Genomic DNA, 18,226 nt, shown 5'->3' with positions numbered 1-18,226 from the left:
ATTTTTGATAATATAAAAGAGTTGTTATATTATTCTTGAATTGATATCCTGTTAATAATGAAACTTGGTATATTAAAATACTTGTATTATAATGCGTGAAAAAATTATTATATTTATTTTTAATAAATGTATTAATTTAAATGTAACATGATAGATACATTTAAATTATGGCGCTATAATTATAAGTAGAATTACTATCCTTAATATTAGTAGGATTTACAAACTTGGGTATTTACACCGCATATCATATTTCTTACATACATTTACATTTAAGTTACACTATTTCATAATATTACTTGTTGTGTGCAAGGTAGTAATGATATAACAGTTTTAGTGTAAAAAATGTATTAAATATGATGCATAAATATCTTAAATTTTACGATTACAATAAAACTCTTGTTGTAGGCAGTAGCAGTAGTACTATTTCAAGATAATAGACCACATGCCTGAATTTAAAGAGTTACATCTTTTGAGCAGCGTATATTGAAATATAAAAAAGTTGTTTCAATGAAAATGTCACAGTACTTAATACATTTTGTTACTCATAACAAGCAGCCCCAATTTCAACATAGAAACTTTGCTCAGGTTTCCCAATGTCCCTTAGAGCAATATCTATTATCGGCAACCTTATAGGTTTATCAGTTTCATATGAGATTATAGTTTTGCCCCATTCTTCGCTACGTAGCTGCAACAAATGGTAATACACATTTAATATGATCCCATATAGTATAAACGAAGATTTAAAACTTATTAAGTATTTGAAGACATACCTTACAATCATCCATTATCATTTCATATTTGAGGCGTTGATTTCCACGTGGTGTTAATTCAGCATCATTCCATGATAATAGTTTCATACCCTTTCTGTATGTTTTTCGTTCAGAATCGAAGTACGCTACACTATTTTTACAGTGGTATGTTATATTTTGAGATGCACTCTTTGATAATAATTGTAGGAACCCAACTTGATTACTGTCTGTTTTATAAGTAATCTATACAAAGAATAATCAATTTTAAAAGGTAGAATGTTGTATAACTTAATGTACAAAATATATGTGCTTCACAAACCTTCATTCCATTTTCAATGTCACTTAACCAAGTTTCAACTTGATCAGTGATGTATGTAATTTCTGGGGAACGTACTGGGTTTGGCAGTAAACATGTTGCACGTCTTTTAGCATCACAATACACTAAAATTGCATCTCTAGCATCACCTTCATTTGGGTCTATCCAATACTCTCCTAGAATCATAATTTTGATAACATAATGAAGGCTTCATTGATATAATAAGAGGAAATAACTATCTAATATTAGAACAAACCTGAAGGTTTATCTGGATAGGCAACGTAAAGATCCCTACATGTCTTAGCTGGAGAATTCTTTTCACCATCTGGTTTAACAAACTTCTTGAAAGATGAACTTAAATGTTTGTATGCTTTTAATATGAGTTGTCGTCTTTCTTCTTCTGATATATCTTTACTAAATATTCTAGGTGGTTCATCGCCTAATAGTGGGTCTGGACCTTTAGTTTGACCTTGTGATAAAAGAGCAGCTAAGGAGGCAGCATCATATCCTAATCCAACTTCACCCGGTGGACCTGGGGGTCCTGGAGGACCAGGCAAACCTGGTGGTCCATGACGACCCTCGTCACCGGGAGGTCCTTTCGGACCAGGATTACCAGATAATCCAATTAGTCCAGGACTACCGTCTCTTCCTGGACTACCTCTAATGCCAGATTCTCCATCCTTGCCAGGTACACCTGGAGGACCGGGAGGTCCCTTTTCTCCTGCTGGGCCAATAGATCCAGGTAAACCTTGCAGACCAGTAAATCCTCTGTGTCCTTTGGAACCTTTCAGGCCCTCTTCTCCGCGATCACCCTTTGGTCCTTCTAATCCTATGGGTCCAGGTTTTCCTCTGAGCCCCTAAAATAAAAGAAAATTATAAATATTACCATAAAACAATAAAATACATTATAATAAGTTATTAAACTAACTTGTTGTCCTTCTACACCCTGCGGTCCAGCTTCCCCTTTTGGGCCTCTTTCTCCAGCTGCTCCTGCAGGCCCTGCTTGACCAGGTTGTCCCTAATTAAGGAGAGGACACTAGTCTTAAGGAACGCACCGTCTCAAAGAATTGTGAGCAAAATTCTATTATCTTACCTGTAAACCTGGTGGACCTGGTAATCCTGTTGGTCCAGCAATACCAGGTGGCCCTTTGTCTCCAGGACGGCCGGATAATCCAGGAATTCCCGGTTTACCAATGGGACCTTCTGGTCCTACTTCTCCAGTTGGTCCAGTTGGACCTATTGGTCCGATTAAGCCAGGAGGTCCTTGTGGACCTTCTGACCCCGGTTTTCCAGGTGCTCCAGTCTCACCCTATCGTAATGTATAGTTAATGTTTTTTAAACCTTCCTCCAAGTTCGTTAGTAAGTAAGTGGATAATTTGTAGCTAACTCACAGATGGACCTCGTAATCCACGAGCACCGACTGGCCCAGGTGGTCCTGCAAACCCTGGTATACCTCTTTCGCCAGGAGTACCTTGTGGGCCTTGTGAGCCAGGTGCACCTGCAGGTCCTTCAGATCCACTTTCGCCCTTGGTTCCATCCGCTCCAGGTAATCCCGGGAATCCAGTTGGTCCAGTACTTCCAGTACGTCCTGTTTCTCCAGCTGCACCCTTGATACCTTGTAGTCCAGGAGAGCCAGATGGTCCACTTGGGCCAGGTGGACCCTGAAAATGTTTTGGACTATGTAATATATCTAATATTTATAAAAAGAAGCTAACGGTAAGTTAAAACCCACTGCTGCGCCAACTGCTCCCGGTATTCCAGGTTGTCCCATAGCACCAGGTTCTCCTCTAAGACCTGGTTCACCCCTCACTCCTTTAGCTCCCGTCAATCCAGTCAAGCCCATTGGCCCAGTTTCACCAGGGGTACCTGCATACAAGAAGACAGATGTCGAGCTAATCATTAATCCTAACAAGCTTAATGCCATCAGTATTACCTGGAAGGCCAGAGTTTCCTTGATCTCCTTTCGAACCCGGATAACCCCGGTCGCCTTTCAATCCTGGTAAACCAATAAGTCCTTGAGGTCCTGGAAATCCTGGCGATCCCTGCACTCCTTGCGGTCCTCTTTCTCCCGGAGCACCAGGAGCACCGACTTCTCCCGGTGAACCAGGTGAACCAGGGTCGCCTCGTTCAGCTGGTTCCCCTGGTGGACCTGTTGGACCTACTAAACCCTGTGGTCCACGTTCTCCAATTCGTCCTGGAAACAAATATTCCACTCTTTAGTATATAATATCTATAAAAAATGAATTTATTTTTTATAATATAACCTGGTGGTCCTTCGGGTCCAAATGGACCAGTGGATCCTCTTTCTCCTTTTGGACCTGATTCTCCTGGAATACCCCTCAATCCCGGTATGCCTATCAACCCTGGAAGACCAGGATTTCCTCTATCTCCCTTTTCTCCTGGAAATCCCTAAAGATTCCACATCTCAGAAATAATATCTTTAAGCACTCAGTTTAGTGTAATTTGGAGTAATTTGAGGAAGAGCTTACCAAAGGTCCATCAAGTCCTTGCGTTCCCCGTTCTCCTTTCTGTCCAGGCAGTCCTGGTACACCAGCTTGTCCCCTCTCACCAGGAAATCCACGTTCACCTCTATTACCAGATGCACCAGCTGGACCCGGTGGTCCCTGTACACCTGGTTCTCCATCTTTACCCGGTGTACCTGGGTTACCACCTGCTCCTGGAAAACCCTAATTATATCAAATTATTTTAAGAAATCTCACTATTTATTTTGCACGCGAAATCCATATTTAAAACGTACTTGGAAACCTCTAGCACCAGGAGCACCTGGAGGACCTCGTTCACCATCTGCTCCTGATGGGCCTGGTGAGCCTTGCGAACCTGTAGCTCCTTCCTTACCTGTGTCACCTCTAGGACCCGGTGGTCCAGGATTTCCTGGTTCTCCAGCCTTACCTGGTTCACCCTTTTGCAAAAACGTATAAAAAAGTTTTTCACCTTTTGCAAAAAAAGGTTTCTCTACATTCTAAATAAAATACCAGAATTTTCCGTACCGGGTATCCTTTTTCACCTGTAGGACCTATCAGTCCAGGCATACCTTGTATACCAGGTGGGCCTTGTTCACCGGGTTTTCCATCGGCACCTTGAATTCCTCTATCTCCTGGATTACCTGGTTTTCCAGGGGCACCAGGGCGACCCATTGTACCTCGTGTACCCTGCAATGTTTTTTTCATTTTATTTAATGTTACAAATTGTGTACAAGATATCACATATGACGTTATTTTATGAATTTATCATGGATAATAATATTCATAAAGATAGTAATATTTGCTTTGACATAGAACCTGCAATCCTGCTGGTCCAGGACGTCCAGGATCTCCTATACCACCCTTTGGTCCAGGTGGTCCAACTAACCCACGGTCTCCAGATTGACCTAATCAATTCACAGTAACCTTATTATCTCTGACTAGTTGTTGAATAATTATATTACTGTAAAACTTCAATATTTAAAAGAGGTTTCACCTTTTGGCCCCATAGGTCCATCAATTCCAGGAGGTCCTGGTACCCCAGGATTTCCACGTTCTCCAGGAGGTCCCATGGAACCGCTGGGTCCACGCATTCCCCGTTTTCCCCTTTTGCCTTCATTTCCAGGAGAACCAGGTAAGCCTCGCGGACCTTGAGCACCTGCGTCACCTTTCGATCCACTGTCTCCTCTAAATCCTCTTTCACCTGGAAGTCCCTAAAAATTAAAGGAGCACCTAATTTTAGCTGATGTAATTAGATTTGTTTAGATTTTAGCGTAGAAGAACTCACGGGCATTCCTTTCATTCCAGGGGTACCAGGATTTCCAGGTATTCCAGGTTGACCACGAGCTCCAGGAAAACCAGGCGTGCCTACTAGTCCTGGTGATCCAGTACTTCCTTTTTCTCCAGGAATTCCGTCTTTCCCCTGTGGCCCTTGAGGACCTGATTCACCGGGTTGTCCTGGGCGGCCCGTTTCTCCTGTACAATTTAAGGTCATAAAGTCCTTCAGAAGAAAAATACGAATGAAAATAGAATACGTACCTCGTGGACCTTGTAAACCTTGACTTCCCTTTGGCCCTTGAGCTCCTTGATCCCCTTTCATACCAGGACTACCAGGATAACCAGGTGGACCAGATTTACCTACCGCACCCTATAAGGAGTTTACGAAAAAAATCTCTGAAGATGACACTAATCCGAATTCAACTTACAGGCTGTCCTGGAGGACCTGGGATTCCATCTACTCCTCTAATTCCTGGAGGTCCTGGTGGACCTTCTCTACCCCGTTCACCACGTGGACCAGCAGGGCCCTGTTAAAAATACCGAATATGTTTTTCTATTCTAATTTTGACAAGTTAATTAAATTTCAAAATACTTACCACTGGGCCCATTATACCCATTGGTCCAGGTGCTCCCAGAGAGCCTTTCTCTCCTTGTACACCTTGCTCCCCTTTTGCTCCATCTAACCCGGGAAAACCGCGATGTCCTTTAATTCCTGGAAGCCCGGACAATCCTGGAAGACCTCTTGGACCAACTGGACCAGGTGATCCTGGAGGACCGGATTCTCCATCTTCTCCAGTGTTTCCCTAACCGAGAGGTTTTTAGAGGAAGACCATGCGTGAGCAACAAATAATTATGCACCATAATTAAAAATATTTTCATGAGAAATGTCTTGTACATACATCTTTCCCAGGCAGACCAGGTAGTCCTCGGGGGCCTGGTGCACCTGCAGGACCAGCAGCTCCAGGTTCTCCAGGCTCACCTCGTACACCTTGAAAGCCTTGCGGACCTGATAGTCCAGGTGGACCTAATTCAAGTATAAAGTTATTAGTGAATCCATGTTCACCAATTATTTCCAAATAAGGAATAAAGGAATACCTGGTGGACCACGTGGACCAACAGGGCCCATTTGAGTTTGTATATAAGGTGATGCTAATCCTGTAGGCCCTTTATCTTCACTTCCTTGGGACAAAGCCAATTGTTGATAGTACATTGACACCTATATTAGTGCAACAATATTAATCTTCATATCAAAGTTGGTACACTTGATGGAGGACTTTGCATGTCAATTATTTAACAGATACTTACATCAGGTACAGACCCAGGCGGTCCTGGAGGACCTGGAATTCCTGGTGTTCCGGGTTGTCCAGGATATCCAACGTCGCCTGGACGACCGGCGTCTCCTGGCCGACCTGGTTCGCCCTAATTGGCACGTACAATTAAAAAATGGTTGTTTCTAGAATTGTTAACAATGCGTATATTGAATAATTTACCCTGAGTTCAGGCACGGCAACTGAATTTATCAGACCACTTTCGCCTGGTATGATTTCTGTTGACGGCTAACAAAACAATATTTTACTATAAATATCGCTCATTAGAACATTTCATTATTTTGTTGTTTTTTTAATTGAAATCTCACCAGGTTATCTCTGTCTGAAGTCGCATTAATCTCATCTGGATATCCTGCAGAAAGAAGAATAAAAATTTAGAAGTTTACAAACACGTTTATTAATATAATCTGATATACCTTGACGAAAATAACGAGTTGTTGTTGGAACCGATGTATCTGTAGGCAAAGCTTCCTCTCTGCCTACATACAGATCAACAATAAAAATTGTTAAATATTTACAGGCGAGAAATTTATGAACAGAACTTGTGCAGTGACTTCTATTTTAGCTGAAAATTTGTTTGAAATCCCGGAGCTGAAAACTCACCCAAGCTGGTAGGATTGAATGCAGTGGTAGGTAATGAAGTAGATATCGGTGCAGTGCCTAAACACAAAAATGTAAAAATAAATGCTTCGTAATTATGCATAAGTTCGTAAAGTTTGAACACAGATCGGCAACAGTAAATACAATAATTAGAATTTATAAGAAAATCAAACCGGAAAGCATGAACGCGCGTTTATTATTGGTGCGCGTACCTATCAGTTAATAGGCTACAATAAAAACGTCAATTGTTCATTTTTATCAATTAACGCAATTGATTAATTGCATTAGACGAAGTGCCAAACAGAGCATCCGATTCAAGACTTCCGGTGTTAGTTACGTTCATTATTAATCCTTTCTTTAATTGTTCTGCATTTAGTACAACATAGCATTAAAAATTCATAGCATTAAAACAACATACATAGCATTAAAAATTCTTCATGCAATGAGTTCTTCATTTTCTAAATATGTCATGATTTCTCTTATTCATAGCTTCTCTCTTTCGCAAACACTGCGAGCATGATTTTTAAATTCGTTATCTATAAAATTGTGACTTTGACGTTTATTTATGTGAAATACCTAATCAAATAATAATTTTATCATTTAAAGTCGTGCAGACAAGACGAACAAGAATTTTTGAAGCAAGATTTTAGATCGAAGAGTTTGAATCCATTACTTAGAGACAGATATAAGGCAAACACAGAAATTCTTAAAACGATCCTTTTATTCCAAAGAACATTAATTATTGTACCTTAATTCATATCAGACCATTGAGAATAATGTGATATAGGAACTATTAACTATTCTACTCCAAATACTCATAGATTGGGCTCAAATATCTGCGAAGAAAAGATCTTCTCATATTTAAAATAAAAATTAGTAAAATTGAAGACAGTAAAATAATAAACGATTCGAAGAATATAAGAACACCGATACGTTACTTTCAATTTGTCAAAATAACTAAAGAATGGTATAAATCGGTACTTGGCTTGTGTTTCAAAAACAACGAAGACAATTTTTCTTCCACTTGAAGACCCACGTATTAGTGATGAATTTTTAGCAAAACTCACCGTTTGTATCTTCGTACTCGTCATAGTTATCATAGTACGCGTAGTCGTAATGCCCGTTGACAGGTTGTTGAGCTTGCACCGGCTTCGAGCGCTGCTTTCTGAGCTTAGTCCTGATGCAGTCGACGTGGAGCAGAAGAACTTGGAAGACAACGACCGCAGTAGCCAGCTGAAGGGCCTTCCGCCCCATGGAGAACCGTGGCGACCACATCCGGCGGTGTGATCCTAGAGAGAACTCGTCTTCATCTGAAGCTGAGGGCAACTAGACCTATGACAACTGGTGTATCATCTATTTAGCAGATGCTTTGTAACTCAAGGGAGGTCATCATCCTCCGTTTTACGATGTAGATGCAATCCTCCCACTGCCTGGAGGTTCGATCCCCTATCCCTTCCCTTTGATCCCTTTCTTTTCAACGCGTTTTCTCCGTCGCGATTTTTCCTATTTTCTAAACGATCGTTCGACGCCTCCCTCTTCGCCATGCTGACTCGAATAGATCTCTTGCAAAAGCTATCAAGCCAAAAGCCATTTCCGTGACTGATAGTATTTTCATATGTAGATTGATAGGCGTTGCTTCTTAATAATCATGTGACTTTTAATTGCTATAGTTCTTGGACATAGTGACTATATGATTCGAATTTTTGAGAAATAAGATAGATCATGATCTGTAACTTTGAATGCTACTTTATCAGAATGAAAATTAAATATATTTGTGTCAGGAAGATTGAGTTAATTATTTGTACAAGTGCATAGTGTGTACAAGTTGCATTGATCATTTTAACAAGCAGAAACAAGTGTTATTCGCTCAGGAAACTTGACACCGGCCGGTAAAATGGCGTCGAGTAATCCCATAAATATCTAAGTCAGTATAAATTAAATAATAAAGAAGAATCGATAAATATAATCAATGGAATATTTGAGAAAATGTTCGACTTTCGATCAAGTTGCATATTGAAAAAATTTAGCTGTTAAAGATGCAATTGATAACTTGGTTTTTAGATAGGTTGTACAATAATTTATCGCATGCAGTCGCTGAAAAAAATTGTAACAGTTACTCAATGTTGCAGCTTCAACTGCAAATCCAATTCACGGAATACGCAAATGGTACATCGACCCAGATCGTGTGTCTTCCTTCATTTTTATCAGCTACTTCTAGGAGACTATTCTCGATACACAGATGCGTCGTTTCCTCTTAATAAGTTTATTAAATGACAATCATCATTTTGGCCGCATTCCCGGAGTGCGACTTACTTTACAAAGCGTTAACCGTAATAGGCTACATTGACCCGCGTCTCTGGCTTCGTTAGAACCAACTATAAATCAGAGCTGCCACTATTTCTAATAGTGTAACTGGGCCAGCATACTATGTTGCTTCTTTATTACTTTTAAACAATCTCTTCGGCCTCGAAAATTCGTTAACTTGGAGTAGATGCAGGGTGGTGTGCATCGCAGGTGTTTCGAGCTGACATTATGACTCTGCTATGGATTAGATACTTATAATCACAGATCATTTCATAAAAAGAAGAATGAGGGAACATTTTCTTCTGGCAGAAATGAAATAAAAACACCGTCAATTTCTGTTAAATCTTCAGCCTGTGCGAGAGAAATTTTTCTATATGCAGTATGGGGAAAATTAAACAAGAGCATACAGACGAATACGGAGACAATGTGTGACCTAAATAATTACATGTTATTATTGTTTCTTATATTTTGTATTACAGAGAACGCAAACAGAACTTGTTAACTCCATTATATACATGCGTACTTAACAATAGACGTTGTCATTATACATATATGTATACCACCTTTTTGAGGGACGTTTTTTTTTCAAGATTATTGCGATAAGTTTTCAAGTATATTTTAACGAGAGATACACACACAGATCGCGAAGTGGTCGTTGCATCAGTTTATTCTCGACTGCAGTGCAAATTAAGGGATCGCATGCAGTTAGGAAACATAGTGTAGCTTTGACAATTTTTGCAAGGAAGAAAAATGATTTGTCATTTATTATCTACAAATTGTGTAAGCTTTATTGAAAATGAATTCCGCAAGGCGATTTTTTTTTTTTTAAATAAAAAGGAAATGAAAGAACTGACTTTTTGAAAAGTATGATTTGAAAGAAATCTGGAAATCTGTAAAAATTAATTTGTTGGATGAATATTTTTGAAAAACTGAACGAGTTTGATAGAAAAATAAAAAATTAATGAGATATTATATTTGAATAATCATTCTTGTTCTGTTTAATAATTGTTGTTTTATTAATCATCATCCTTTTATCGTCGCTTTCATACAAGTACAAAAGTTAATCGATTTTTTCATGTTTCTATCTACGAAGTTAATTGCGTACTCGAGAAAAGTGGAAAAGTTATGCACGCCAAGAGTCTCCATGAACAATAAGTGCACATTTGTAGTGTGTAACAATCATAATAATCCTATATTTGACATACTTAAAAATATTTTGATTTATTTTTTTGTTTATATTAATAATTTATTGTAGAACTACAATTTCCTTTACACAATGCCAAAAGGCAACTTTTTCATTGTGGGTTAGAAATTAAGAATTCCGTCAAATCATCTACTATTGGTAATTAACATAAAATAGAATCAAGTTAATATGCATTTGTTCACAACAAAAATCTATGTAAAGTGAATAGATTAGAAATAAAACACGATAGAAATTAAATATATTACTTCACAAGTATATCTTGTTTGATCATTGATTTTTGGTGAATAATTTCAGCAAACAATTTATGAAAACTTGTTATTATCTATTTCGATATTACCCATAACACCTACTGTCTTTTTTTGTAAATTAAAAATTACAATACAAAAGAAGAAGCAATTGTAACAATTAATATTGAAATATATAAATATTAAAACTATAATATATTCATTAATTAATGTGCGTGGGACATACAGATAGATCGAGTGTTAATACTTTACTTTGTAAGCATTCGCCAACCTGAAAATTAAGACAAATTTGATAATATTAATAATGATTGTATGCTAAAAATTGTAAAATATACATAAACCTGTACTTACATCAGGGCAAATACCAATCAACGCATCAGCATGGGAATAAAATTCTTCCTTCAAAGATATAACAATTGTTTGTAAGGAGCTTGTCTTATCACGTATATAACTTGCAACTTTTCCTATATTAGTGTTGTCCAATGCAGCATCAATCTCATCCAATACAAAAAATGGTGCTGGTTGAAAACTGTAAGCAAGGTATAATTAGTTATAATTCAAAACCTCGATATGACTTATGCTTTAAAAATAATTAATAATTGTACATATAAAATCACCTATGAATTGCAAACAACAGAGCCAATGCGGCAACTGTTTTCTCTCCTCCAGACAAATTAGACATTGGCTGGAATCGTTTTCCTGGTGCGACGCAATTATAATTAATACCATCCAAATATGGTTCTTCTGGATTTTCTGGGCCAAGAAATGCTTGGGCAGATTGATTTTTTGCTAAACTCTAGAATACCAAGAATTTCCAAATATTATTTATATATAAATAGACAGAGATAATACGAATTTTTGACAGGAAGTAACCTTATAAATCGGATCGATTTCGTTAGCCACATGCTCAAAGCATGCCATAAATCTATCATGTCTCTCTTTCTTTATTCTTTCGAATTGTGTTTTCGCTTTCTTCGCCTTTTTCCGAGACTGTTCAAATTCTTCGTTTGTTTCTTGTAACTTTTCCTTAGCAAGATATAATTTTTGTATCGCCTGAAAACGCCATAAATATTTTTTTTTATCTCTATATGAGCCCTTAATTTTTGTTTCTAATGAATTATGAAGCTGCTTGTTACCTTCATATTGGGAGCCTGAAGTCGCTGAATGGTACCTTGCAAATCATTAATTGCCTTTGTTAATTTATCGCTGGTTTTCTTGATGTCATCTTCATCCACGTCCTTCAAATTTTCCGGCAAAAGACCATAATCTACAGTGATTCGCTTTTCCCGTTCCCCAATAGTGCTTTCTGTACTGTTAGATACACTCGTTTCATTGGCAATGTCCTCCATATTTCCATGGAGCATTGGGATTGCAATGTCCTCCATCTAAATATTATTATTACTGACATTAACATTTTCTTAAAATTTACACAGCTAATAATAAATAATTTACATAATTATGGAATGGTAAAGATGTACATTTGTTTTATTCCTCGACACACATACCTTGCATTGCATTAATACAGCGTGACGTTCAGCTTTCTTCTGCTCAATTTTCGCTTCAATACCATTCAACTGTTTTTGAGCAGCTTGTATGTCTTTCGCAATTGCGCCAACCTCACGTCTCGCTTTACCAATTTCATCGTCCTTCTGATCAACCTCCATTTTCTTTACGTTCCGTTCTGATTTCAATTGTTCCATTCGAGTCTCATCATGATCTATCTCAATTTTTTGATTGGATTCAACCTGCCTTGCACTTTCAAGTTTGTCCTCTGCATCTTGAACCGCGCGTTCCCAACGTAAAACATTGCCTAATAAAAATGAAGCATGACTAAATTAAAAACTCTTTTTTTTTATTGTATGAAAAATATTTACTGAACAATCAAGAAGTTTTTCAGGCTTAGTAAACTATATGATATAGTTTTATGAATTTTGTACAGAAATTACTTACTTTCCGTGTCGCGTTGCTTTTCAAAATCTAATTGATTGTATATGCGGTTACATTGATTTTCAAATTCCATTCTCTTCTTTGCTCTTTCTTGTTGCGATCTACAATTCAATAATAACGATTACAGTTCCTCATAAATTGTTTCAATTTTCTGTCTACAAAATTGTATAATTCTTTTTATTAAATTATTAGAAATAATACACACCGTAGCTCTCTTTCTTCGTACTGACGAATATTAGACACACCGATTTGTTCACAAAAACTGGCAAATACGTCATCTTCGACATTATTCATTTTCTCTTTAATATTTTGTATTTCTTGGTCTCTTTCGGCCATCGTTTTCTCAATAGCAGTTATTGTCGGCTATATATACAAATTAAACAACTGCAATTACTGAGTCTGTAAAGCTTGAATGAATACACAATAAATGTATTTACACTTACACCAAACAGGTTCAATTCATTTTGAAGACTCTCTAATTCCCCCTCAAGTGCTGAAATTTGTTTTTGCTGTAATGAATATAATATTTAAATATTTGATAGAACAGTAAAATAAAATTATATAATATTATATATTATTTTACATACGGTTTCAACCAAATCATTTTTGCTGTACTTTAATCGCGTTTCTAATCCACGTATTTGCGATTCAACTGTGTTCAATTCAGACTCTTTTCGAGATTTTTTCAAAGACTCGCGTAATTCTTCTGTTAATTTCTCCTGTAAATTGTTTGCAACATGTTATACCCTAATTCCAAGTGAAAGATAAATTATATCTACATAAAATTAAAGTGTCATGCCTTCTGTGCTTTCAATTGGGACATTTGTTTCTCATCCCACCGTTTCGCTTTCTTCGCAAGATCCAAACTACCCCCAGATATAATTCCAGCTTTTTGATAAAACGTTCCATCTAATGCTACACACTGTAAGTGTAAAAAATATATATACATAGATATCTCTAATTAGACTTGTATTTTGAATAAATAAATAAGTAATGTTCATACATCATATCTTGCTTTCTTATCCATTTCATAAGCTACTTTGTTTGCATCTTCAGGCGTTTCACACACGAGAGCATTATTTGTAGCAAACAACACTGCCCTGTCAATATCCTTTGGAGAAAAATGTAAGACATCATACAACAATTTTACATTCTTAGGTTCTTGAATATTTCTGAAAGCAACACATCATTGGATACATATTATGATTTTATTATTTATAAACCAAAGCTTGCAAATAAACAACCTAAATTATTTCAGATACGTACCTAAGTCTCTCTTTCAATGGTTTTGCTTGAATATAATCGAGAGGAAGAAATGTTTCTGGTTCAAGATACTGTTCTTTAAGGTATTGAATGCACTGTCTAGCCGTTTTCTCAGTATCAACAACAATCGCCTCCATATATTTGCCAAGAACTTTAGTAATTGCAACATTGTATCTCTTATGAATAGGTTCGCACATATTATACATACGATCATACTAAGGAGCAGTAATAATTATAATTAAAATAAAGTAACTATAAATTGGTGCTGAACATTATTATAAGAACTTAATATAAGGTAGTTCTTACCACTCCAGGGAAAAGACGTTTAAAATTTTCAACAATTTCTGTTTTCTTCTTAGTTCTTGACACTTCATGCTTATCAACCTTCGCGTCGCCTAACTGTTCAGATATGCTCTCTAACTCACGCTGAAGGTTCTGGATTTTATCTTTGGAAATACCAACATCTGACTGTAAATCAGCTCTTAACTTTTTCTGATCCTCCAAAGCCGCTTCTGAGGTTCTAATATGTTCTTCTAATTTTTCTACCCTCTTGAGAGCTTCATCTCGCATATGACCTTTCTGTTTGTGTTTATTCTCTATCTCAGTTTTCTTCCGGCCTTCATTATCAAGTCTGTCCTGATCTGATTTTTGTTCACGATTGATAGAATCAAGAAGTTGCAAATATCTTGCTGATTGTTTGCCTGCTTCCTCTTTTAAACGATTATACTCCTTAACCTTGAATTAATTTTATAATTATTATAAGCGTTGCGTTTATTCTTTTCATTATTTTATCAATTAAGCTTGATTTAAATTTATACCTGTTCGTCTTCAAGTTGTACATCTCTGCCCTGCAATTGTGATTGCCCAGCAATGCTTGCTTCATAGGCTGCTTTAGCTTCTTCTACTTGACGTAACTCCTCCTGAAGTTCATGTATATCTTTCTTATGAGCTTCATCTGCGATACGAGCTTGCGCCAATGATTTCCGTGCTGACTCTACTTTCTTCTGCATGTGCGCAACGCGTTCTTTTGCTTTGATAAACGTAGGTCTTTTCTTGGTTATATCCACTTCTACTTCTCTAATGTCCTGTTCAATTTTAGCGAGATCCCTTCCCAACTTCCCAGAATCCCTCTTTTTTTCTTTTAATAGTTCTTCTGCCTTTTCTCTTTTCTTTTCTATTTTTTCTATCTCGTGTTGCTTTTTCTTCTGCGATACTTCTAAACTCTCTGTATTTTTCTCATTATGAAATAAACGAAACAATTGCAATTCAACTTGCTTTTCTATCTAAAATGGAAAAAGCAACGACATTAGAAAAATATTATGTTTATCATTTCTCAAAAAACTGTAAGTAACAAAAAAATTGGTTGTTTACATATTCTTCCTTCAAACGTTGATATTTCTCGGCTTCTTCTTTCTCCAGTTTTGCCTCTTTTCTTTCAGCGGCGATCCCCTTCTTTTTCTGATATGAGAACTGTGTTTCCTCTTCTGCTTTCAACATTTCTGTCCTCAACCTATAACGTATATAAAAACATAATATGAGAAACATACACATTATATTACTTATTATTCTCTAATTTTACTCTAACATAAAATTTTGTATACCTTTCATATTCTGCTTTCAGTGCGCCAGAATTGCTAATCTCTTCAAAAAGTGCGGTACGTTCTTTCGGATTTTTCATGGCTATTGACTCAACAGCTCCTTGGAATACGAGAAAATTCTTTGCTTTCACATTAATGCCAAGATGTTCTAACTCGTTCAAATATACTTGACTAGTAACAACCTATATAATAAATCCAAAAATTATGTAGAAGGTTCTTCCTCAAAATTACAAAAGAAAGCATAATATTATAATTATATAAAAATGTATACCAACATTGTTATTTATTCTATGCTCAGACGAAGATCCTTGTACAGAACGAATAAAACTTTTTTCGCTGCCATCTTCAAGTTCGAACACAGCAGTTACAGACGCACTACAATTTAAAAAGATATGTTCAACAATCAATTATTGACATATAGTTCTTGCTGTATTAGTATATATAAGATGAATTATTTAATCATGTCATCTAAATTTAGTTGGGTACTTCTTTGTTCTATTAAAATATGTTTCAAACAAAACCTGTTTGACATCTAGCAGGACTTATAATGTACTGAATAATTTTTTGATAATTTGCTTGTTTATTAGGATATATAGGTGAACCTGTATTATTGTATTATATATACATAATAACTGGATTGTTTCAGTCTTATACAAGTCTACATTTTGGTATACAGATTCAGATGTACCTGCGAGCCACTGGCATTCCTATTGATGCTCCATGAATAAGTTCACTAAAACGTTTTACACGTAAACTACTTGTTTTCTCTCCCATCACAAAACTAATTGCATCCATAAAATTGGATTTTCCTGTAATATAAGAATACGTACAAAGTGTCTTCTGTTGAAAACTAAGAGGTCTTGCCACAATCAAAAACATAACCTACCAGATCCATTTGGTCCAATAACAGCGGTAAATGATTTCAAAGGACCGATAATAAGCTTTCCCTTGTACGACTTAAAGTTTTCTACTTCGATATGCTTTAAAAACGCCGGCATTTTTCAAGACAATAAAAAAAATTTCACACGTAACACCAAAATGGCATAATTGCCGCCATAAAGTTTTCAACACAAACAAGCACGATATACATACATATCAACAATTGGTCTCTTGAATGTACACTCTGAAATTGGTCACATAAACGTGTTAAATAGTTGTGACATTTCTCAATTTTCATAAATATGTAACATTCCTAGCATTTTATGAATTATATTGCGTTACGTATATATAAATGTCGTCCATTTTATAAATATTAACAAAATGACACCTGGTATAAACAATAAGCAAGGACTTTCATTGGTCGATCTTGTTCCGAGCAGGAGCGTATCTGTTCTTAAATAGTTGGGCGCGAAGAGATTTTATAATTTTTACTCATAACATACTTTGAAATATTTTGTGCGTTAAATCCAAATTGAGAAATTATATTTCACTAAAGCATTTTCTTACGAAATAACAATATTATCTAATGTTTCAAAAAAAAATTGTATAATTGCGTGCGTTTTTATAAACTACTAATGTATATGAATAAACATTTTATGTTGTTTTTATCTTATGATAAGCGATATTTAATAAAATACATTGTAATTGTAAGTTGTGTTTTATTTATTTTATTAATATGTGACAAAAACATAACATATTTGTTAAGTTAAGGTATTAGACCATAATAATTTTTTTTGGTGAACCTACTACACAACATTTGATATATGTACTTCTTATACTTTCATCTTATCAGCTAGAGAACAGGTAAGTCCTGTGTTATCTGGTTCAACATTTAATTCTTTAATCAGCCCATCATCAAGGAGCATAGAATATCTTTTGCTTCGTTTTCCACCCAATACAGGTAGATCTACAGACATCCCTATTGCATCTGAAAATTCACCTGCAGGGTCTGCCAACATTCTTACCTAATGGAATGAATGTATAATGTATATATAGCGTTATTTATAACAGATTCTACATTTACTATTTCATGAAAAAATTCCTTAGGACGTAGTTACGTCATTTCAAAGCGTACATATAATGGTGGAAAAAATATTTCTTTCTCAAATATTTTTTTAAATGAATTTTAAGATAATCTTTGTTGTAAAGAATTTTATAGTAAAGTACCTTGCCATTTGCTCCATGTTCTTTACCCCAAGCAGCCATAACAAAAGGATCATTAACTGCTATACAAAAGATTTCTGAAACACCTTTATTTTTCAATTCTCCAGCTTTTTGTATATACCCTGGAAGATGGGTCTAAAATGATAAACAGATTATAAAATATTTTTATAAGTTATTAAACTTATGATTTTCTGGAGAATAATATTTATTTGTTACATCATGAATTGTAGACATTAATGTATTTAAATATTATCAGAAAATGCAGGTAAAAATACAAATTACCTTCGAACATCCTGGTGTAAAAGCCCCCGGTACTGCGAAAACTACAATTTTTTTCCCAGAAGCAATTTTTGCAAGATTTACCTTGTTAGCTGGTGAATCTTCAAAAAGGTCAATTGTAGGAAGTTTGTCACCGATCTTAATATATAAAAACGTGTATTAACGCAATTTATCTTAATATGTTTAAATTTCTATTAATAAAAAATTAATTAAATTTCGAATAAACTTTGTACACAGAACTCACAGCGATAACCATGTTTTGGGCAGATGTACGAAATCCCTTTACAAGAGAACTAAGCGATGAACGTTCGCTGACGAGGATTGCTCTGTTTATGAACTGGTTCATTTGTTTATGAAGGACGACAACGTGAACCACTATTGATATCAAATAATCAACTATTTTTAACAAAATGAATTTCACTGAATCCTGTTTGTTCAACCGGCTATCGTCAACCGGCGTGATGAACAGACCATATTGCGCAACCTTTCCGACTCATTACATAAATATAATCTTTTATTCTGTACAGATTAT

General features: G+C 36.0%; 3 protein-coding genes across 3 annotated transcripts; all 3 read right to left on the bottom strand.

Annotated features, from left to right (window-relative positions):
• Nucleotides 1-92: 92 nt before the first annotated feature.
• LOC117220630 (uncharacterized) lies at nt 93-8,111 on the bottom strand. Its single transcript, XM_033470803.2, has 27 exons — nt 7,819-8,111; nt 6,755-6,811; nt 6,568-6,630; nt 6,460-6,503; nt 6,314-6,379; nt 6,129-6,242; nt 5,919-6,039; nt 5,723-5,847; nt 5,420-5,626; nt 5,252-5,350; nt 5,085-5,193; nt 4,834-5,021; nt 4,543-4,759; nt 4,365-4,453; nt 4,074-4,235; nt 3,824-3,985; nt 3,555-3,752; nt 3,330-3,474; nt 2,999-3,259; nt 2,798-2,931; nt 2,457-2,726; nt 2,159-2,374; nt 1,994-2,083; nt 1,322-1,922; nt 1,069-1,241; nt 771-992; nt 93-685 (listed from the first exon to the last, which is right to left on the bottom strand). Exons 1-27 carry the CDS (start codon nt 8,024-8,026, stop codon nt 539-541), a joined length of 4,488 nt encoding a protein of 1,495 aa, XP_033326694.2. The 5' UTR covers nt 8,027-8,111; the 3' UTR covers nt 93-538.
• Nucleotides 8,112-9,484: 1,373 nt separating this feature from the next.
• On the bottom strand, nt 9,485-16,546 carry SMC1 (structural maintenance of chromosomes 1). The gene is made up of 20 exons (XM_033470494.2): nt 16,199-16,546; nt 16,001-16,121; nt 15,588-15,687; nt 15,316-15,494; nt 15,086-15,224; nt 14,533-14,997; nt 14,021-14,449; nt 13,718-13,929; nt 13,455-13,623; nt 13,251-13,373; nt 13,039-13,170; nt 12,895-12,960; nt 12,657-12,814; nt 12,455-12,552; nt 12,010-12,314; nt 11,641-11,889; nt 11,378-11,557; nt 11,122-11,300; nt 10,856-11,033; nt 9,485-10,775 (listed from the first exon to the last, which is right to left on the bottom strand). Exons 1-20 carry the CDS (start codon nt 16,308-16,310, stop codon nt 10,707-10,709), a joined length of 3,663 nt encoding a protein of 1,220 aa, XP_033326385.1. The 5' UTR covers nt 16,311-16,546; the 3' UTR covers nt 9,485-10,706.
• A 344-nt stretch (nt 16,547-16,890) lies between these two features.
• Nucleotides 16,891-18,190, bottom strand: Prx5 (Peroxiredoxin 5). Its single transcript, XM_076518768.1, has 4 exons — nt 17,939-18,190; nt 17,698-17,832; nt 17,419-17,550; nt 16,891-17,216 (listed from the first exon to the last, which is right to left on the bottom strand). Exons 1-4 carry the CDS (start codon nt 18,038-18,040, stop codon nt 17,025-17,027), a joined length of 561 nt encoding a protein of 186 aa, XP_076374883.1. The 5' UTR covers nt 18,041-18,190; the 3' UTR covers nt 16,891-17,024.
• Between the last annotated feature and the right edge of the window lie 36 nt (nt 18,191-18,226).

Source organism: Megalopta genalis, chromosome 2 (genome assembly GCF_051020955.1).
Source record: "Megalopta genalis isolate 19385.01 chromosome 2, iyMegGena1_principal, whole genome shotgun sequence".
Lineage (NCBI taxonomy): Eukaryota > Metazoa > Arthropoda > Insecta > Hymenoptera > Halictidae > Megalopta > Megalopta genalis.
Note: the sequence above shows the minus strand (reverse complement) of the source record. Positions and strands in the feature narration are given on the sequence as shown.